The sequence below is a fragment of the Lathamus discolor genome, chromosome 2, assembly GCF_037157495.1.
Source record: "Lathamus discolor isolate bLatDis1 chromosome 2, bLatDis1.hap1, whole genome shotgun sequence".
Classification (NCBI taxonomy): domain Eukaryota; kingdom Metazoa; phylum Chordata; class Aves; order Psittaciformes; family Psittacidae; genus Lathamus; species Lathamus discolor.
The window spans coordinates 139,146,746-139,170,202 of NC_088885.1; the positions used below are offsets into that span (position 1 = coordinate 139,146,746).

The window sequence follows — 23,457 nt, forward strand, 5'->3', positions numbered from 1 at the left end:
CCAGTCAAAGGAGTCGGCAAGACCAAAGCAGACAAAGTCTATCTTGTTTTGACCGCCTGAGGGAACCAAACCATTGAATGGCAGGAATGAGAGGGGGCAGAGAGGAGGAGGAGGGGAAAAAAGGGGGTTACTTGAAGAGAGCACTGTAAGACTTCAGGGTGATTGAACAGGGTGATCAGTCCCTAAATGTTTCTACTCATGCAGTGCCTTTCCACTTTGAAATGCTTGCAGCCTCCACTGAGGCTGGCATTATTTAAAGTTAGGCTATTTGGTTAAAGCGGCTCTTCCTGAATCTCTTCTCTGCCTCTTGTCTTACCAGTACAGTTCTAGCTGAACTGTTTTCCCAGCTTCTTTTCTTGTTTTCTTTTTTCCCCTGTCTTTTGGGGTAGTTACGGAGTAAAACCTCCACCCCAGACCAGATGACTCTTACGATGACATGTTAAAAGAGCAAGTATGCCGCGCCACAGCTATTTCTGAAGGCTGCCTGTTTTTGTGTGCTAGTCCCTACAAGCTTGTAGTGCTTGTGCTCATACCTTTGAAGGTATGTGCTTAGGAGCTTGTTCCATTGCAGTGCCAACACCCTCTGACTCCACTGCACTTGTGGTGTACCATCACATTTCAGTCCCCTTACCCGAACAAGTCAATTTATGACACATATTCTGTAAAATAGTGCTCTGCAGCACAAGTGACGTGCATGAACTGTGTGTTTATCTGTGTTAAAGCGAATGTGTTTTGTTTCCGCTAGTTTGAGATGAAATAGTTCTGTGCTGACTTTTGAGGCGCTCTGGCGCACCAGTCTTTATTTGGACTGCAAATACGAACAAAGCCTGGTGCAGTAAGAATTACTGATACAGCACTCCCTGACAGATGTGAGAATTTTAAGGGTTCTCCTCAGCGTTTTCAGAAGAAAGACTTATATGTGCTCACTAGTGTTTTCTTGAGAAAACTGAAATATGACCCTGGTTCCTACCAAGTACAATGTTTCTGAACTACATTTCACTTTCTTTGGGACCTGCATTGTTGTTGTGCTTTAACCCCAGCTGGCAACTCAGTACCATGCAGCTGCTCACTCACTCCCCCTACTCCCTTCCACCCCCCTGCTCACCCAGTGGGATGTGGAGGAGGATCAGAAAACAGGTTAAACCCATTGGCTGAGATAAGAACAGTATGATAATTAAAGTACAATATAATACTACTAATAAAAAGGGAGATAACAGAGAGAGAGGGATAAAAACCAAAAACCCAAGCCAACAAAAAGAAAACCCAAACCCAACACAACAAAACAGCAATGATGCACAATACCATTGCTTACCGCCCACTGAACAATACCCAGCCCAGCCTGAGCAGTGATGGGTCCCTCCAGGGTGACTTCCCCCAGTTTATATACTGGACATGACACACTGTGGTGTGGAATGCCCCTTTGGATAGTTTGAGTCAGGTGTCCTCTCTCTGCTCCCACAATACTCCAGGTGAGGTCTCACAAGAGCAGAGTAGAGGGGCAGGATCACCTCCTTCGACCTGCTGGTCACGCTCCTTTTGATGCAGCCCAGGATACGGTTGGCTTTCTGGGCTGCGAGCGCACACTGAGGCCAGCTCATGTTCATTTTCTCATCGACCAGCACCCCCAAGTCCTTCTCCACAGGGCCGCTCTGAATCTCTTCTCTGCCCAACCTGTAGCTGTGCCTGGGATTGCTCCGTCCCAGGTGTAGGACCTTGCACTTGGCATGGTTGAACTTCATAAGGTTGGCATCAGCCCACCTCACAAGCGTGTCAAGGTCCCTCTGGATGGCATCCCTTCCCTCCAGCACAGCAACTGAACCACACAGCTTGGTGTCATCGGCAAACTTGCTGAGGGCGCACTCAATCCCACTGTCCATGTCACTGACAAAGATGTTGAGCAAGACCAGTCCCAACATGGATCCCTGAGGGACACCACTCGTTACCGATCTCCAGCTGGACATTGAGCCATTGACTACAACTCTTTGCGTGCAGCCATCCAGCCAGTTCTTTATCCACCGAGTGGTCCACCAATCAAATTGATGTCTCTCCAATTTAGAGACAATTATGTTGAGCAGGAAAATATGAAGGGTTAATCATGTATTGGGAGTCTTCAGAACTGTCTGAATAGCCATAAATCTGTGTAACCAGTTCCATACATGTTTATAATCATTAGTATTACTTTAAGTTAATGTTTGTAGCATATGTTTAACATCTGTGAATCCTTTTTAATTGTTTATGAATGCACCTTTTGTCTAGAGCATAACTTGGTCCTTAGCAGGCAGAGAATCGTCTGAACTTAGGATGTTCTAGTTCTGGGATCCAGCTCTTCTGTCCTCTGATGGGGATGATGACTCTGCTTGTGCTGCTTTCCTGGGTGGCACAGATCTGTCTGTCTGCCTTCTGCCCTGCAGTTATATTCTGGAGATCAGAGGAAATAGAGTGACTTGTTCCCTCACTCCAGAGGTGCAGGGGTCACTGCTTTCATTTGTTTTGTGTCCTGGCTGCTAGTGTGCCTCCTGGGAGGAAGGATGATTGAACAGATATATGCAGTACTGGGTCTGAAGATGCATTGACTTTAATAGGATAAGCATGTACTTACATGTAAGAAAGTCCTTAGTACTTGAGGAAGAAACCTGAGGACTTGACACCTAATAAGCAAGAAGGAAAGGTGTTTTCCAGAATTTAGCCTAAGTGCTGCTGTGGATTTTTTTGAAGGAGAAGGCACTTTCACTGTTTTTAGCTTAAAAAAATCCCTTCCACTACAAAACCCTGATTTTTCCACAGTGTCGTGCTGTGACATAGGATTACTACTTTTATTTTTTTTCTTTTAAAATCTACTCTGCTCTCGTGAGACCTCAGCTGGAGTACTGTGTGCAGTTCTGGTGTCCTCAACATAAAAAGGACATGGAACTGTTGGAACAAGTCCAGAGGAGGGCAACGAGGATGATGAGGGGACTGGAGCACCTCCTGTATGAAGATAGGCTGAGGAAGTTGAGGCTGTTGAGCCTGGAGAAGAGAAGGCTGCGTGGAGACCTCATAGCAGCCTTCCAGTATCTGAAGGGGGCCTATAGGGATGCTGGGGAGGGGCCCTTCATGAGGGACTGTAGTGATAGGACAAGGGGTAAAGGATTAAAACTTAAATAGGGGAAGTTTAGATTGGATATAAGAAAGAAATTCTTTACTGTGAGGGTGAGGCACTGGAATGGGTTGCCCAGGGAAGTTGTGAATGCTCCATCCCTGGCAGTGTTCACGGCTGGGTTGGACAGAGCCTTGGGTGACATGGTTGTGAGGGGGCCCATGGCAGGGGTTGGAACTAGATGATCTTTAGGTAATTTCCAATCCTAACTATGCGATGATTCTACATAGAATATAATATTGGATTGCAGCAAATATTGATTATTTAGAATCAGTACCATAATCTGACAAATACTGGAACGGGTTCAAACATGGACATAAAGAGTGGGTGTGGAAGTTTTGGATTGGGGTTTTTTGTGCTCTAGAGTCCTGCCCATATTTGTTTTGCAGGACAGTTTGCATTATTTATGTGCACAATGCAAAACCTACTACAATGGTATGTAATGCATGCAAATTATTAGTGTTTAATGTTGTAATTTGCCATAGTTTAATATGCAGTTTACCCAACAAAAAGGAAATAATTGCAGTAGAGCAGTTTTCTTGCATGTGGAAGAACCCCAGTTTTCTGGTAAATCACAACAGCAGAAGAGGAAAAAATGTAGTCACACTGGCAACTTTCAGATATCCTTGGGTGTAAATGCTGCCTTAATCAACTGAGGATCCTTTAAATGACTGTAAATTGAGGGGAATAGGATGCACTTCTGCTTTTAAACAGCATGTCACATAGATGCTCCATGAGATTTGTGTATGGCAATTAAGGAAGTGGAGGCATGTGTTGGGGGAAGGGAAGGGCTGGTGGGATGTGAGGTTCTGACAGCCTTTTAAGAGAAGAAAACATGTGTCTTTACAAGACATGTTGTTCGTGTCTTTCCAAAGTGCACCTACACAGCACGCCCATATGCAGCAGTCAGTTGCACAAGGCACTCTCTGGTGAATCATAAATTTAAGGGGTGGGTGGATGTGTGCACATGCATATTAAACTACTTATGTGTCTTCTAATTCTTATTTGCATTCTCGCACTGAATTAAGATAGTGAAGCCAGTTACTTCAGTTGGAAAGGAGATCTGAGTTCACGATGGGAATGAAAAGCCTGCTGCCCTCTCAAACTGTATTTGCTTGCTGCATCACCAAATATCTTGTGCTGTTCTTATGGTCAGAACAGTGAATTTTTACTGTATCCAAACCCATGCCAGCATGCCTGTGTTTCGTGATGAGAGACAAGTATACTGATTCCACCTCTCAAATGTTAAAAAATTCTTATTGCAGCCATGGTTTTGTTATAAATGAATTTAAAATTGTTATTACTTAGAAATTATTTTTTTTTAGAGAGCAACAGTGTATTTCTAGAAAGGCAAAGGAAATGAATACTGAAACCATTTGAGTTTATAGAATTTCTATATTTATAGAATACAAAAACATCCTCTTTCTTTAACTGATTACAAAGCTAAGAACCAGCGTGCTTCTGAAGCACGGATTTGGGCAATATTAGATCAAGACTGCTGCATGACGTAAGCTTAGCCCCCTGACACTGAGTCCAATTACAGCCCTCAGGGATTCTCAGGAAATGTATATGTCCCAGAGAGAGTTGATGCATTCGCGTGACCAATCTGGAAGTTCCTTTAATTAAGCAGATATTACTTACTTGCAAACTGGGTCTTTCTCTTAACCTGTCATCAGAAAGAAAAAAGTGTTTGGTTGGCAAAGGGAGAGAAAAAGTAGGCTTGTTCTTTCTCATTATAAAGAAGACCTGGAAGTTGTCTGGTTTATGTGGCGCTCCACCCTTACTGTTTTGGGGGAAGGGTTGGGTCATCTTTGAAATTCGGGCTTCCTCCCTCTTGCTTTGCATTCCTTCTGAAATGTTAGCTCATTGATAGTATTAACAGCCCATGGGAAAGAAGTGTGAAGAGGCTGCAGAATTTGTAGTTAGACAATGTCTGTTTGCTATTTTAGTATCATACACACGTTAGGGAAAGGATTTTTTTTTTTTTTGTCTGTTTTGTTTTATTTTTTAAAAATAGAAATCCAGCATTCACTGCAGTAATTCCTGGGAGACTTGAAATGGCTCGACAAGAAATGTGCACTACTGATCATTTCCTCCAGTGATAGCTCTTAGCCTTTTAGAAACCTTCTTTAGCTTGTTTATTTACATAAAGATTTAAATGTTTCAATAGCTTCTAGATAATTTTCCAGATTTGGCCATTCCTTAGCCAAGCTAATGAATGCACCCACTCATTCCCACTACAGTCACGGATTCCTTTTTAAGGGCAAGCAATATTTTGCAAGAACATCAGCTGGTGATGTGTATGTGTAAGACTCAAGCTGCAGTATATTACCTCTTTGCAATTAAGCTTATTAATAATTCAACACAAACAATACAAGTGGTAGTTTTGATGTATTAGACAACCCAGCTGAAAAAGCAAAGATCTACTCTGCATTGTAAAAGAGAAAGTCTAAATCTTTTTTGTGAGTCTTTTGTTTGTTTGTTGTTTCTTACAGCTGATTACAAGGAGAGTTTTAATACCATTGGGAATATTGAAGAAATCGCATTCAATGCTGTGTCCTTTACCTGGGATGTCAATGAGGAGGCAAAGGTGAGGAAAAGCCATAAGGATGGCATCCTTATATAAGTACCATCCATCCTTAATCACTGTTCCACTTCTCTCCTTTTTAACAAGAAGAAGGGTGGGTAGAAGTGAGGCCTCAGCCTCTGCAAAGCCAGGCAAATTGTGGTCTTCCACTGGCCCCAGGGATTCTGACCATCTGTAAAAGGCAAGAGGGTGTGTAATGGTTGGTGGGATGATGTTGTGTTGACACCTGTGTCACTGACAAAGAGACTTCTGAGGAAAGCCTGCAGGGCTCTTGCAATACAGTTTCTTAGTTGTGACCTCTCAGTGATTTTTTTCCATTTAAAATATGCCCTGCCTGAGAAACCGTAAAGGATTTTTTTCCTTTTTGCAAAGTCAGTTTAGAACAAAAGGTGAACGTTTTCTTTCTCTTTCCTTTCTGTACTATTAGCATCTCCAATAGTCAATATTCTGTAAGCTAGACTATGCCTTCCCTTGTGTTGGTGCCATTATTTTGTATTTTGCACAGACTGTCCTTGTAATTGGGAATGAACATATTTTTGAGGACTGGTGCATTCTGTCTGTCTCAGGTTTTTGAGTACCCTCAGACATGGGGTTTTGCATTCAGGGATGTGACTGCTACCGTAGAACTATAAACCAGGGATTTATAAGAGCACTTCAGCAAGTTTCTCACAGATAAGGTTATCCAAAGGGGTGGCAGAGTGTTTCAGCGGCGTGGACTAGTGCAGGAGAAATGAGAAGCTGCCAGTAATTATAAGAAGTTGTCTCCCGGAAATAGGCTGTGTAAAACGTGTGGGGATAATGCAGAATTCCTGGGATGTAGAAATAAACAGCAAGCATTGCTGAGCTCAGCAAACTCCTGATACTGTTTTCGTGTTGAATAGAAAATGCCCAGTGTTCAAGTAATCCTAAGGATCTTTTCAAATACAGAGACATCTTCATGCATGATTCCTCACTGCATTTCTAACAGAGCATTACAGGGATTGCATTGCATTGCGCAAGCAAGTCGTCCTGTAAGGGACTGCATTGAATACAGAGTGGTAGCATTAACACTCACTGTCCTGACTTGCTGACTGAAGGTGCTGAGGTCTGTACTGACAGCGATTTTCATCTCTGATGCACATTTTAAAAGAATAGAGCACTAAAGAAAATACGATAGCTGAAAACCACCAAGCTCTTTCAAAAGCTGGCCTTGGAGTTATGCTTGTCCTGGTTGCTAATGGTGCTGTATTTCCTCATGTAATGATTACATTCTCACTGCTGCAGATATTCCCCCATTATGTGATTACATTTCAAAATACAGCGGTATGTTGTCCTCTGCAGTCACAACAGATGACTGCTACATGCATGTGATCCTTATGCAAGCAAATGCAGGTTTGGGATCTCTAATGCAATGGACTTTCCCAAGGGCTTTTACAGAAGCACCAAGGGCTAGGGCTACCTTGCCGCACTGGCCCCATCCCCATTGCCAGTGCTGCCAGTTCTTTAACATGTATACATTTGCAGCTGCAAGCCACACTTAGCAAGACACCATTTTGATCCAGGAGCAAGACTTCCACTAATGTTGGGTGTTACGCTTGGCCATTTTTTCTGATCTTGCACCATTCATGTTGCTCTTGCCTTAGGTGCCAGAACATTAAGAATACAAGTCTTGCAATGATCACTGGAAATATAACAGAGTAAGATGTTAAAATAATGACTCTCTTACTGTTGCTGGATTAAAAAAGTGCCAGGAGTAAAATGTTAAGAAAGCCACATGTATTTCTGCAGGAAGTAGTCATTAAAATGCAAATTGGCTTATGCATATTTATTTGGGGGGTTAGTTATCGAATGTCTGAACTTTCAGGAGCTTGAACTGCAAATGTATTGATAAAAGTAAGAGGATTCATAATATGCTTTGGTATTGGGCTATCAAACATCAATCAGGTTGTACCTGAAAGCTTATCACCATGCACGAAAGTGTTTCCTTCCCCACACGTGTGTATACACGCACCCACATGCTCGCTCCTGTTAGAGAGTCTAATACAATAAGCAGTTGCACTGGGTCTGGGGATTCCCATAGGATGGCCCTGCGGTTGTTTGAAAGCTGTGGACTCGGAGGCACGTCACTGAAGGCTGTTTTTTCTCCAGCAATTACTTCATCCAAGAGAAATGAAGAATTTCAAGGCTTAATTACAGACTCTTTTCTTAAGCTTTTGGAATGATGATCTCTTAACTGGCTCCATTGTTTCTGCTCAGTGTTGTTTTCCCTTTTCAACCACAATTTCAAGATTAAAACTTAACCTCACAGGCACAAAGGCCTTTCTCTTCGGAGTCAGACAAAAGCGGCACAGAGCAGTTCTTTCCAGGGCCTCTGAGATGTGATGTGATGAAGCGCTCTACTGGCCCGGGAAGAAAGAAGGAAAACAGACTGGTCATTGGAAGTGCACAGGGGAACGACCTTGAAAAATCAAACAGAAGAAGCAGAAATCATCTAACAAAAAATCACCAAACCAAACATCCCTGTCTCCCCTGGGAGACTAAATCGTGCATCTAGGAAGACTTATCTGGAGCATCGGGTTTCTCACTTTCCTATTCCTCCTGGAGGGCAGCTGATTTAAAGCCAGATTTCTCCTCCCCCACACAAGCAGAGCAGTACCCTCCTCCTGGAAGCCCCTCAGGAGGAGGGTGTAACAGTGTGGGTGTGACAGCCAGGATCTGCCTGCTAACAGTGAGCCTGCTAAGGGTTTGTAAGGCAGCATTGCGCCTGGATCTTACGTGGGAGAAGCAGACATTCAGAGCGTACAAGCAGAAGCCTCTCTTAACTCAGTATCATGAAGGGAACTGGAGTGTTGGCTCCTGATCTCCGTGCTTTGTCCCTTGTGTTCTGACTGTTGCCTGGCAGAGCAACTCAATGGAAGAGGGAATCTTGTACAGCACTGTTGAGCTGTGGAATAATCTCACTGTTGCTTTCTGTGGACAAAGGGAACAGCACCAAAGTCAGAAACACCACTCCGCTAGTTTCCTCCGCTGTATCTGGTCGACAACAGATACGAGGGGACAAGCAGTCCCCTGGCTTTCTGGCAGAGCAGAGTTGGGCCTTGCACATCCTTATCTTTTTCTAGAACAACATCCTTTTGTGCTGGGGCCATTGTTTAGAGGTCACTGTGAGGCTTGTGGTTCAGAGCAGGACACAGGGAAATGAGGGGAAATGTCTACAGCCGTGTCCAGTTCTTCCTTATGCTTCTCATGCAGAAATATACTGTGCGGCAAGGAAGCAGAGGTAGGAAGTGAGGTAGAGAAGGCTGCGTGGAGACCTCATAGCAGCCTTCCAGTATCTGAAGGGGGCCTATAATGATGCTGGGGAGGGACTCTTCTTTAGAGACTGTAGTGATAGGACAAGGGGTAACGGGTTAAAACTTAAACAGGGGAAGTTTAGATTGGATATGAGGAGAAAGTTCTTTACTGTGAGGGTGGTGAGGCACTGGAATGGGCTGCCCAGGGAAGTTATGAATGCTCCATCCCTGGTGGTGTTCAAGGCTGGGTTGGACAGAGCCTTGGGTGACATGGTTTAGTGTGGGGTATCCCTGCCCATGGCAGGGGGATTGGAACTAGATGATCTTAAGCTCCTTTCCAACCCTAACTATTCTATAATTCTATGATTCTATGAAGAACACTTTATGTACAGTCCATCTTTGTTTCACTCCCATTATTTACTTTAAGTATAAATATGCAGCATTTATGGGCAAGGTGATTTGTTGGCTCCCTTTGGTTTAACCTGAATGCTATGTCTGGTATTTTTAAAAGGGTTCTTTAAAAATTATGAGGAAACAAACAGCAGTTAACCAGGACTGGCTAACTTTTTAACCATCTTTTAAAAGTCTTTTCATGATATGCTAGAAGGTAGTTAGTTGCCTTGCTGATGCCCTACAGAAGATTTGCTGCAACATCTGGCTGGTTGACAAAGTTCTAGTGGAGGCTTTTGAACAGAGAGATTAGTTATGTTTTTGATAGACATATATCTGGCTGCTTGCAGTTGTACTGCTGACAGAAATTAGTTTGCAAGAAAGATAATTAAGAACCAGAAATCTCCTGGTCAAAGGTGACTATCTTTGTCATAAATCATACCAGCCCTTTGAGATGCATCTCCTCTCTGATTAACACTTCAATAATTTAAAATTATTAGGATGATATTACTTATGAAACAATATATTAATTGTATATTTTTATGGAAAGTGATTTTTAACCTTAAATTCAAAGTCATCTTAAAGTAGACAAAATTACTTTTCAGTGATATCAAGAAATTCCTGTTATCTGCTAAGCACTACAACTTAGACATGCAGGGAACAGACGTTGGTGCATATGTTATTCAGGCAGGTGCTGTCACATGCTTTTTAGTGTCTACAGTAGTTGTGCGCTGCACATTCGTTGTGTGTACTTGCATGCAATCATTGTCTAAAAATTGATCTTTAATCCAAAGTATGCTGAAGCCTCTGGGAACCTTTCCAGTTATTTAATGAGTTTTGGCACAGCCCATACAGTAATAAGCTGTTTTTGATGATTGAGTTATTTTCAGGATTAGGTTTTTGGATACTGTGGGCCAAAGTGAGCTATGATACCAGTGGGCACAATGGTAAAATCAAGCTTATAGAGCAGCACAGTTTCTAGCAATGATTCGTATTGTGGCAATTCATACTTCTTTAACGTTGGTAGTGTTGCTAAGGTCAGGTTTTGACTAGTATAAGAATTATTCTTAATTAATTTCCTTCTTAACTTGCATCAAATTTCATATAATTAGGAAGGAAATTAACATTTTCTCTACTCTCAATTTAAAGGTTGGAGGAAAAGATACTTCATTTTGGGGAGCTAGTACTAGAAATTATGTAGGATTAGACTTTGCAGCTGCTTTATTAAACCATGTCTGTGTGTGCAAGTGTGCATATATATGTAATATATATAAGTATATATATTATACAATGCCAGGCAGTATATATACACACCCAATGTATCTATTAAAGAAGAGTTCACCTGTGGTAGCAAATAATGTTGAAATTTCAGTGTGTACAAATGGCTTGGTAAGTATATATCTGAGACTCAAGGCAAATGGCATTTTTATGTAGTTGCCAGGGTGGGGTGTGGGTTGAGGAAGCTTCAAAAGAGTAGTGTAAACATTTGCTGGAGACATTTGTATTGAAATAAAACAAAGGTCTTACCTTTGTATGGGATTTATAAGGTAACGGCTGGTAGGAGAAACTGTAAAACCACACTTTTTGTGTATACGAGGGGAATGATGGGATTGATGTTAGTCATTTGAGAGACAAGTCATTTAACTCTTCGTTGTTACAGTCTGGAGGGATGAACCATTTTAAAGCAGGATTTTGCAAAGACCCATCACCCATGCATAGATTCTATGTATTGCCATAGAATCCATGCAATTTCCAGTAGTTAGAGGAGAAATTGCTTTAAGTTTCTGGTTTTGTGCTGTAACACAGTTTTCCCTCCCTTCTGCTCTTGGCTCTTCCTGAGCCAGTGGGAGCCAGAAATGTAAATATGTAGATAGTAATAAGAGGCTTATATTAGAAGTTTCGTAACAATAGACCTTTAAGGTGTATAAGCTGAGAGACCACAGCAGGAGTCATGTTGGCTGGATTAAATGATAAAAGGGGAAATGCATTTCTGAGTCTTGCTCTCTCTTAAGACATGTTACTGTGTTTGTGTCTTGTACATCACTAATAATGCTGCAGTATTTAACAAACAGTCAGTAATTCACATAATAACAGCCACACTTTGGAGGAACGCCTTCCCCGAAAGAGACAGTGCTTTTTCTAGACAGGCTCTAAACCAAACAGAAGAGTTCTCGTTATCTTAGGCTACTTTTGAAACTTTCTCAGGCACCAGATGTTTCTCCAAATGATTTTTTCATTGCCAATGGCATGCCTGAGCTGGAGACTAGATGGGTGGAACTCTGTCATTAATTGCTCTAATCTAAGATATGCTGACATTAAATAAAAAGAGACATCACTATAACTACAACCCAAATGTATTCCCAATAGCAAAACATTGCTAAAATCTAGTTTGCACAGGAAAAGTAAAGTTTGTATATTAATTCAGGTACAGCTATAGTCACATCCATTAAAATAGTTCTAAGTCAAGTGTAGGCAGGGCCCTAGGGAAGAAAAAGTAGCGATTTCTATTCCTGCTACTGTTATTTCTATTTAACTCTACATTTTCTAACTGTTTAACTGTACTATGCAAGAGACCAGAGCAAGGAGGATCTTGATCCTGGATGTCTTCCAGGAGAGGTAGAGAGGGACTGCATCTTTTCCATGGCTGCCAGTGGCGTTGTTTTTCTCCTTGTTGCATTGAGAGTGTGAGAGCCCGCATTAAGGACAGGAGCTGCAAAGGAGGGGAAGATGAGGGTTGATAAGGGCAAAGCAGGCTGTGCTTGGACAGGTGGGTTAAAATCATTGCTGCTTAGAGCAGGTGGCATGTCTTGGTTACTGCTTTGGGGAGGTGAAGGTTTCTGGTCTGAATAGGGGACTGTCCAGATGGTTCTCCAGGTCCTGTTCACCACGGGAGGCTGCTGCACCATGGTGTTAAAACCGGTGCAAATCTCCAGTCATTCAAAATATAAAACCAAGCCCAAACAAAACTTCAAATAAACTCTGTAACAGAACTTAGGCCCTCTTGCCCTTCCCTCTGCACAGCCCCTCTGTTTTCCAAATCCAAAGGCAGTGTTGTGCTTTACAGGAAAGCTAACAGAAGATTGTGTGGAGACAGAAACTTTTCCCCAAAATAAATGATCTGTGTTAATTCAAATCCATCTGTCTGTGAGGTGCAGATGATACGACAGGAAGTATAGTGCACTTCATGAGCATGAACCTAAGTCACTGCTCCTCAGGGAGGTCCTGATGTACTGCAGTGTCAGGACAAGGATATTGAATCTTAAGGCATCAATCTATTATTCATGCTGAATAATCTGTTATTGCTGTATGGAGACTCTGGAAACAACAGTCTGTCTTCCCCAGCCGCTCCTGCTCTGTTCTGTGTTTCTGGAGGCAGCAGAAGAGATGACACACCGTGTATGTAGTTGATTAAGGTGGGACAAGATCTTTCTTCTCTGCTGAGTGTGCAGCAAAGGTAGTTGATGCACAAACTGCTGGTTAGGTGCAAAGCCTGCACATCCCCTCTCACATTTTAATGTACAGTTCGAAACCCCACTGTGCACAAGTATGGGCTAAAATATTTGCTGAAATACTTTTACTAAAGTAGGGGCTAAAATATTTATTAGATTCTGTTTTATGTCAAACCTCATTCCACTGCTGTGTCTTCAGACACAGTTTAAAGCATTGCTGACACTGTAAAGGAGTCTGAAGGCTAATAATGAAAGTCAGGCCATCATATTTCAAAGGCATATGCACCCATATCCATGCTTACCTTTGGAGCTGGAGACCAAGTTGTAATATGAAACAGAAATAACGCTATCAGCTTCAAAATCAGAGTTTCACCTAGGGCCCTTCCCCGCCTCCCTCCTTTCCCCGCAGTTAAAGTTCAACTATTTCATTTGTAAATGCAGGTCTGTGATACAATCAGAAGCAGAAATGCAGAGGGGCCATTAGCTCAGTCAGGCAAACAAGCTGCTCTGGCTCCATCATAAAAACCCCCTGACTGTAATGTTAACTTCTGCCATTAGGCTAAAGTATTCCCCCTCCTGCCCCTCCCAGCCCTGCCAGAGCCCTTTATTCTCCGTCTTTCTGTTGTATTCTGGTCACTCAGACTGTTGGTTTTGGTTTGGTTTGATTTGCTTTCCCTGCCTGTGGATGGGGAGACCTCGTTCCTTCATGCTCAACCTTCCTGAATCCCCAGAGTCCAGGCACCTGTTGGATTCTCCTTTGCCCAGCAAGATGTGTGTCAGGTCTGTTTGAGAGACCTGTTTGAGATCGCTTCCTTCCTGAGTGTGCTCATTCTGCTGGAGCAGGTTTCACATCACCCTGGTTCAGGCAGTATATACTGGTGGTTTTCTGTCCTTTTCCTTAGTTCACAGTTTCAGTGTTTTTTGTTTGTTTCTTTCTTTCTTTCTTGTTTTTTTTTTTTTTCAAATTGAAAGTGAAAAGTAGAGTTGGGTCATTACATAATTGGCCCAAATTACTATGTAGTGTATATATTCCTCACTGGAAGAACAGCTGTATTTTAAATCCAGTTTCATCTCTCAAGTTTCATGCACACTATCCTGACTGAAGGTACCAGTGATATGTCAGTTCACAATGCTTACTTTGCATGAGAATAGTCCTTGGGAGACTCGGTGGTGGGAGAGCCTTCTCCCAGGACCTGTACTAACACACGGCAGATGACACAAAGCTTATCCCATGGTAAGATGGAGATTAGAGGGGAGGAGCTGACTAACAGACATCAGCGCACAAGTTGGTGTAGAAGAAAAGCATGGGGTGGATTTTGGAAGCAAAAGCAGGCGGTGCGGTTGCCAGGAGTGGAGAGCAATGTCAAGTTGTGTTGCTGCTACATGGTAAAAAGACTTTTGAGAAGAGGTAGGGAGTAGTTTTATAAATGTTTGAGAAGCTCCTCCCCAGTTTGAAAGACAGGGTGAGACGCATTCTTGAAATTGAAGACTGGCAGTGAAGGACCCTCAAAGTAAAGATCAGGAGTATCTTTTGATGGGCTGGAGGAAGTGGTACTGCTGATGAGAGGGTGAAGAGAATTTGTAAAATAATAATAAAAAAAAGGTTAGGACTTGTTTTTGCCGTGCTGAATTTGAATTGTGAGCTGTCAGAAGAGCAAACCAGACCAAAGGACAAGCAGAAAGGATGATACAAGATGATCTTGCTATTTCTATATTAGCAAATAGTGCAAACATACAGAACGCGCCTGTAGAGCGAAACAAGTCAGGGTAAAGACCTGACATTCACATGAGGCACATTTTGGGAGATTTTATTTCAGATTTTCTTTAGTCAGTTCTCAAAGACTGAGCAACCACTAGCAGCAGGCGCATGTAAGGTGTACTCCTAGGACACATCTTCTGGTCTGGCTCTTCCACAAAGAATCCAGCTCATGCACTCTGAGCTCTCAGGTGTGAACCAAAGCATGGTAAGTTGGGACAATCAAATGATTCACCTCAAATGTGAGCTCCTGATCCAAACTGAAGCACTGACACATGCCTCTGAAGTTTCTCCTTCTCCCTATTGTGGTAGCATCTTTGCTGGACTCGGGACAGAAGCAGAGAATAAATGCGTGAATTGCCGGTGTGGGTCATAGATGGGGGTATCTGCTTTTATTTTCCCATTTGTTGTCATGTGTTGCCTGAAGTTTAATGGTTGTTTGCATCACATGTTGAAAGTAATCTCTCTGGCACACAGATTTTCATCACAGTGAATTGCTTGAGCACAGACTTCTCCTCTCAAAAAGGAGTAAAGGGGCTTCCTTTGATGATTCAGATTGATACGTACAGCTACAACAACCGCAGCAATAAACCCATCCACAGAGCCTACTGCCAGATCAAGGTTTTTTGTGACAAGGTAAGTGGAAAGCACAGTTGCCACGGATAGAGGAAGAACCTTGTTACGCAGTTTATTATTGCTGTGGTTTAGACCTAATTAAATGGTCTTTCTTTCCCTAAAGAATTGTGTTTCGTGGTAGAATTTGGACCATAAATCTAACAGATTATCATGTAATTATTTTACTGCTTTTTTTAATTTTATTTTTTTGGCTCTGATTCCTCACCCTGTAAGAACGGTTGGACTGCTTAAGGACAGGATGCTGCAGGTCATGATATAAGAATATAAGAAAAGTGAGAAAGTACAAAATGTAAAGATCTCTACTTGGTAGGTCAGTGCTAATCATATACTTACACAAGTGTCAACCTGATGTTACCCCTTCTGGCTCCAATAGCCAGAATAAGTAAATGTGGTGGAGAGGTCTCTGACAGAGAAATGTACCTTCCAGTAAAGGCCTGCTGAGGTCTCTTTTATAATACAGTGGAAAAGTGTCGCATTATCTAATGCAACTGTTTGAAGGTTTTTTCCCCACTTGATTACAAGCCGTTATTTTGGAAGCTTCAATGAGACTTTTATAGTGCTAGGATTTTCTTATTAAAAGTAAACTACAAACTATGTTAGCAGTTCCCATTTTGTAGTTCAGTAATTGTTACTTTTTTCTGTTTTGCACTCCCTCTTGCAAAATTTTCTTCCTTTACATTTCCCTACTCCTGTGTAAGGTTTTTCAGCACCAAAACATAGATCATGCCTTAATGAGTCTGACTACTTAATGAGGACTGTCATGGTCGGCTGTCAGGGATGATTCTTAGAAGTGTGGCCACATTTCAGCTGCGTTTAACACCTGCCAGCTGATGACTTTAGCCCTGCTGGAAAGGTCTTCCAGTGGGGAGCTGCTGCCTGGATTCTAGTCAAGGTTCAGGGATTCAGGAGCCTGCATCTATTTAAGTGCCTTGGAAATTTATCCAAATTAGTCTTGCCATCTTATAGACAGGAATAGAAAGGCAAAAGGCCATGCCCCAGGCAATACGTAGCATTAACTTTTTAATGGAAAGGGTAAGAGTTCAGCTGTTCCAGCTCTTTCTGCTGCTGCTCCTTTCCCTTTCAGAGTTCATTCCCTTGTTGCTGTCTTGACAAGGGGATCTTGAGGACTAATCAGTCAGTTGTGTTAGTGGAGCAAAAACTTTGAAAGTAATGAATGTAAATGTATGCACTGAGGTCTTCTTGCAGTCAAAATGTTATGCTTTCAATTCGAACTTTGAATGTCAAATATTTAGAGATTTGAAGCTACAGCTGGATGTTAAAAGCTCAGTAAATATCAAAGTAACAAGTCATTTTCATCTACCTGTTTTTGAAAAGCAATTAGGAAAATCTGAATTATTTAAAAAAGGAAGGAAATTCAGAGCACAAACTCATCAAGGGTGACCTGTAGACACAACTGATGGAGATTTTCAATAATACATGTTCATTGCATCTATTTGCTTAATTGGTACTTCAGATATCCAGCAGGAAATGAATGTTGAGTCTTTTAATCAACACTGTCTCAAAGTAGAAGAAAAAGATCACAGGGGTAGTTAAAACATTATCCACATCTAAACTATATTGAGAATGGGAACTGGAGGGCTCAAGGGTGTTGATAATGGGATATGTATCTGTCTAATATAAATGTATACATGCACACAGAGCTTTTTAACTTAATGCAGGGCTGAAAATGAGTTGAATGAATGAAAATTATCAAGGTCAATTCACATGATAGTTAGTGCTAATTGGCACTGGGAAGGAGACTGAGGTGTTCTCCCCTCTCATGCTGCTGTATCTTTACCGACACCGTTTGTCTCTGTGCTTTTGTAAGTAAATAAATAGTTCGAGAATTTTCACTTGCTGGCGGCACTGGGAGACTTGGTCGCGCTCAGAGGAAGGTAGCTCGTGGGGTGGGTGCCCTCATCTTCCAAGGTGCCAAAATAGAACCCTGGCACTGGTGGAGGCGCTGCTAAACTCGCCCTCTACTGACAGCGACAGGGTTTGCTTCTTGTTTGGGAAAGGCCGTGAAGCTGAGACAACTATCGCCCAGCTCTTTCGTATGATCAATTAAAGAAATATTATGGGGCCACTAAAAAAACCACCGAAAACCCACCCACCCAACCAACCAAAAAAGCCTAAACAAAAAACCGAAACAACAAAGGGCAAACATGTAATATTTTCTATACATTTTAAAAGTGTGAATTCCACCGTTATAACTCAGTCTGACAACCCCGAAGAGAAGGTGGTGAGAAAAGTGCCTGATTTATTACAATCATCTGGATCAGGGGAAGTGTGCAGTAAATTCCTCCCACCTAAGTACTGAAATGTATCTTAGTTTGAAATGTGGAAGAAAAAGATGTTTCTGTGCCTGACAGTGTTCTTACAAATGGTGTTTCTGCAGCGGTGGTGTCTCTTTAGGAGCACTAGGCGCATTTGTATGTTAACTTAGATAAATCAGAGGCAGAGGTGTCCAGTTTTTAAGAAACAGTTGCTGATAAATCAATGTCTTCTAGCTGAAATGCAGTGTAGCTGTTGTTGAAAGCGTGAGCCTGAAGAAATAAACCCGCATTTAGCTAAGTGGGACATACATATATGTATTTTATTAGTATTTACTCAAGCAGTTACTTAAATTTAGTATTCATTTACATGTAAGCTAGAGAGTAGCACCACCTCAGATCTTGTATGTGCTTTGTGACATAAATGCATAAGATAAAGACTTCAAAGGTTGTAATCGTGTGCTTGCTCACTATTTGTTCTCCAATCTTTTGTCTGTATTATTTTCCAGTAGGCTATTTTCAAAGCAACTGGTACAGTGCACATCTTGTTTGTCAGTGCTAATTCTCTCTGCCCTTGCAGTCTTTTTATCATGTGCAGATCACCGATGCTGCATATGATAAGAGAATACAATTTTTATTCCTTAAGTAGGTTGTCAGGGAAACTTGCTACCAGGCTTATTTATATTTATATATTGCAAGATGCTTTAGCCACCATGTATGAAGGAACTAGGGATTCAGAGATATTTTGATTTTTCTGTATGTGATTAACTTTGCTGAAAAGAACCAGAAGCATTTGGCTTGGCAAATATAACATTGCTCCAAAATCAAATAAATGAATCCTGTTTTCTTTATACAGTTCCTGCCATCTTGTCTTCAGTGTGGATTGTCACAGAGAAAATGGATTATCATAGCATATTGAGCAAGTTTAATTGCCTATTAATCTTCAGCTTTAGAGAGAAGGCTGAAGTCTATGTGCCTGTCCTACCAGATGTGGAGTGCTGTGGCCTTGAACTAGGAACAGGTGTACGCATGAGCTTCATAATGATGGAGGGAGTGGTACTTGTGAAGATAAAGACTTTGGCAGGCTGGAGCTACAATGCAAAACATAAGCTTAAGTGAGTCGAAAGCTTAAGGGACTTGGAAAAAAGGTATTTAGAATCAGCTGAAATTCATAGGCTGTGTTTTGCTGCTGGCTTGTAGCAGAAACACTTGTGTTTATACTAGGTCCATGCATCAATGAAAAAAATCAAAAATTCATTCAGCTTGACTGGTCAGAGACTAATTTATAGTTCCTTGTGAGTGCGTTATTTCTTCTGTCCTGAAGTTATGCAAATTCTGATTTATTAGGTATGTGTCAGATAGCTCAGCTGTGAAAACTCTCCAGCAGAAATGCTCTGGTATGCAAAAACCTTATTGTGGTCTATTGTCTCAGCACCTACAGCAATGATGTACATTGTGTAGGCTTGGCTGGCCCCTGCACTGTGCCATGTAGAATGCTCCTAGCTCAGAAGGGCTGGTAGGTAGTTTTGTGGGTATTGAAATTGTTACATTTGTAAAGTGACTGTGGCACAAATAGGCAGGCTGGGAATGGCTGCCCTGCTTGTAGACTGCCTGCACTCCAGGGGAATTGGGGTTGTCTTGCCTTGGATGAATGAAGACAAATGTGTGAAGCTGTACCAAGGTCATAGCTACAGAGTATATAAAAAAACCCCAGTAAAACATATACTCTTTTTTGTATATAAAAGGCTGAGTCCTCCTCAGTTTCTGCTTTCCTGAGAGGAAACTTGCACTTGCTGCCATGCATAAAATAACTTTCACACTTCATCCCGCTGTCTGAGAGCAGCAGCATGGCAGCACTGAGGTAGAGCTGTGGCCACCTGGCAGAGCTGCTGGTACTGGGCTCTCAAGGATGTGCCTTCTGAAGGACAGAGGCTGTGAGGTATGTTTTTACTCCTTTCTGCTAAAGAGCAAGTGGCCTTTAAAGGTACAAATAGAATCATAGAACCATTTGGGTTGGAATAGAGCTTAAGATCATCTAGCTATAACCTTCTGCTATAGGCAGGGACATCTTTCAATGGACCAGGTTGCTCAAAGCCCCATCCAGTCTGGCCTTGAACACTGCCAGGGATGGGGCAGCCACAGCTTCCTTGGGCAGCCTGTTCCAGCATCTCACCACCCTTACAGTAAAGAAATTCTTCCTTATATCCGATCTAAACTTCCCCTGTTTAAGTTTTAACCCATTACCCCTTATCCTATCACTACAGTCCCTCATGAAGAGTTCCTCCCCAGCATCCCTATAGGCCCCCTTCAGATACTGGAAGGCTGCTATGAGGTCTCCATGCAGCCTTCTCCAGGCTGAACAGCCCCAACTTTCTCAGCCTGTCTTCATACAGGAGGTGCTCTAGAATCAGTTTTGACAGGGGCACATCTCTGAATCCCTGAGGTTCCACAATTGAGGTTAATGACAGCTGGATTGGGTCCTGGGTCTGGAGGCAGTGTGTCTGTTAGACACCTTCATGTTTGTTAAGAGCTGTTTCTTTCTCCACCTTTTTCAACCTTTATAAATCTATTGATAGATCACAGCCAAGAGTACACCTTTCTTTGCATTCTTTTTGAGCTTGGTTCAATGGCTCATGTGTGAATTTTGCCATCTTGAGTGGATATTTTTGGCTTTCCTTACCTCCCTCCCTCCTTTCTTTTAAAGAAACTTCTAATTTTAATTTGGAAAAAAATCTTTAATTTTGCATGCTGACTGTCTGGGAACATATGGATCTTTAATACCCTTCACAACGTGATGATTCGTATTTATAAAGTAAATTAGGAGAACTTCAAAGGAGGTGTTGCTGCTTTTTATGTCAGTAACAAGTTTTATTTTCTAAACTTGTTGAGAGTGTATTTACATAACAGAGCCTGCAACTTCCCAGGAGTTCCTGGACCCTAACAGGGCAGTGCTACATTGCTTTCCAGTTTCTGGAGGGCTTCTCCCTGTTTGAAATGCCCGTATTTTTCTGTAGGAGCCTTTGTGCTGTTGGCAAGCTGTCCGTGTAGCCTTCCTGCACTGGCAAATCTCAAAGGCCTCTACAAAGCTGGCCACAGTGGAGCTGTGCCACCCCCAGATGAGGTGGGTGGAGGAGAGTTTAGGAAAAAGCTTAGCACAGACATAATCACATAATCCAAGATGGTAGTGATCCTTGCAGGTGTTTTACGTCAGTACCTATGCAAGGTATTTGGTCTGAGTGCTCTGCCCACTGCAGGGGAGCTGGGCTCAGGATGTCCTGTGCACAGGATGTGGTGGCAACAGCCCCATACAGACTGCACACTGCCTGAGCCATCCATCCCATCTCATCCAAGCCAGCATGTGGGTATGTTCCTCTTGCTGTTTCCAGTCCTGGGGGGATGCTGGATGTGCCAGCCTGAGTTTTGAGCATCGGTGATCCATCCAAAGGTGGCATATTCTCAACAATCCAGACAGATTTATCTGTAATGGGATGACCAGTCTCTATTTCAGCATTTCTGATGTGTGTGTTGCTGTAGCTCCAGGCATTGCAGGGTACGATGTTCACAGTGGTTCCTCTTTGGATAATATCTGTGGGTTGTCTTTTTTGCATCAGGGAGCAGAAAGGAAAATTAGAGATGAAGAAAGGAAGCAGAACAGGAAGAAGGGCAAAGGCCAGGCATCTCAAGCCTCGTGTAATAACTGTGAGTAAGATGGGCCTTTCTGGTTTGGGACTAAGTCACACTTAACATGCCTCCTCTTATAACCATGTTGCTCTGTGATTCTCCTAGCAGCGGAAGGGAAGTTGAGTGCACTCCCTCTGCAAAAAAAGAGCGATATCACCTTCTTCAAAACAATGGCTGACCTGGATTCCCAGCCAGTTCTCTTCATACCAGATGTTCACTTTGGAAACCTACAAAGAACTGGACAGGTAGGAAGTGATAATGAGAGGAGCCGGTGCCCCCCTGCTGTCTGGCTCTTGTGCTCTGAGGCAGGGTTTAGGAAAATAAACCACTGTTCCCAGGGACCCCTTGTTTGAGCTCTTGTTTTGGTAAATGTAGCTCCTGGTGAGTCACTTAAAAAGACCTTACAAAAGACAAGTGCCTTTCCAAGTTCTGGGTGCGAAAAAGGAATTTATGCTTCATTAACAACCAACTGGTTTGTGTTTGTTACGGTTTTGACGTTCTTTTGCTAAGAAGAAAGAATGAGTCAGAAATTTTGAAATAGGTTGTGACAGAAAGAGAATGTGCTACTTGGCTTGATGAGATAAAGTGCCACCTTGTGGTAGCAGTGATCCCCCTCTCTGTCACTACTGAAAACGAAGACCAAGCCCTTACATGTGTAAGGAGGTCCAGAGGAGGCTCACTAAACACCACTGCCCAGTTTGTGTCAGCATCACCTGGAGATCTGGGATTTTCTTGGAAGAAAGTATTTTTACTCTACAAAGTAAAAATCTATCATGTTAATGCTAATATTCAGTATTGGCAGTCATTATCACCAGTAAACGTGAAGAAGTCTTGGCTGACTTGACTTTCTAAGACATGCTTTATTACTTGCTGGGAAATTGCAAATCTGAATTGAAGGGTCAACTCTGACAATTTTTTCAGTATGAGCCTGTTATTTATTGACAACTTGGAGAGTAGAATGAGACCTTTATGCATGTGTTTATAAAGACAAATAGATGAGGAAATTTTATATGCGTCTTGCTGCCAAATATTAAAATAATGAAGTTCAAATGACCCTGAGTGTTGGAATTGTCATTTATTTTAAAGCAGTGAGATTTGTGGTAGAGTGAAGCACAGGGAGTGCAGACACTGCAGTCGCAGCTGTCACTGACTGACTCTCCAAAATTGGAAAGACACCCACTCACATACATATCAGTGCTGGTACCTTCTGTCCTCATGGCTTTCAAACCAGAATGTGGATTTGTCTCAAAACAGGAGAAAGTGGAAGCATTCCTTGGTATATATAATCCTGTAAATAATTTTCTAAACTAACTGGAAGATGCCTTTGTTTGCTAGCTCTTGGGCAATGTTCAACCCTGTCTCTTTTGCTGCTGTAGAAGTTGAAGTTTTGTCATTCTTGCAGTCCTGAACTTGCCAATTTAATTGTATATTACTTAACATAAGAATGATGTATTATGATAACAGTTTACTCTTTATGAATGTTCTATTATGAAAGTGTAGCCACTTTCAGGTCCTGATCACAGAATGAGTTACAGACCTCAGCTTTGCACACACACAACTCTGAGCTATCTTCATTGTACAGGCTCAGAAGTGAAGAGCTGTGTGTGCTCTTGAGTGTTGCCAGCACAAGTGCTGGAACCTGCCCGAGATTCCCTGCTCTGCCTCAGCAGAACATGGAGTTCTGGTGCCCTGCTTTGCCCCATGCTTGCACAGTAACTCAGCAGCTGGAATGCTGGTGCGATTGTTGGTGCAGACCCTTGGTGCAGGCACATTGTGAGGAACTTGACTGATTGTTCTGTAAGCCTTTTGACAACAGATTGTGATTTTATGCCTCCCCTGCTGTTAGCTGCATTTGCTGCTGTTGTCAGTTTGGTCTCAATGACTGTGAGCTATACTGATTTGCAGAAAACAATGGTCTGGACTTGAGCTTCTGCCCACAGCACAGTTCTGGTACAGTTCAGCTGTACCATTAGTAATTGTATTTCCATTAGGGCTGTAGTTTAATATGTTAGTCTTTATAGTTTAATTAGATTTTCAGAAAATATTAAATACATACAAAAAGCTTGTGAGTGTTGTGGCTATAATTGTATTAGGTGTGATTCAGGTGAGCTGTGATCTAATTTAGAGGATCGTAAAATAGCTGGGAAGAAGATGTAAACCAAGGAGAGGGCAATGTCTGTCAAAATGCTTCAGTATTTTTCCACTAGATGATATTCAAGCAGTATTTTTAAGCCATACTTTTTCCAGATCATAATTAGAGCTAGAGATGTTTGTATT

General features: G+C 42.1%; 1 protein-coding gene across 4 annotated transcripts in view; it reads left to right on the top strand.

Moving 5' to 3' along the window:
• GRHL2 (grainyhead like transcription factor 2) overlaps positions 1-23,457 on the top strand; it is a 67,777-nt gene that overhangs the window by 28,905 nt on the left and 15,415 nt on the right. For 3 of the 4 annotated variants that reach the window (XM_065668711.1, XM_065668714.1, XM_065668713.1), the window contains exons 8-11: positions 5,632-5,726; positions 15,068-15,226; positions 21,111-21,198; positions 21,286-21,425. In XM_065668711.1, coding sequence (XP_065524783.1) covers positions 5,632-5,726; positions 15,068-15,226; positions 21,111-21,198; positions 21,286-21,425 — 482 coding nt within the window. The remainder of the gene's footprint in view (positions 1-5,631; positions 5,727-15,067; positions 15,227-21,110; positions 21,199-21,285; positions 21,426-23,457) is intronic. The other variant, XM_065668715.1, reaches the window with a different exon arrangement.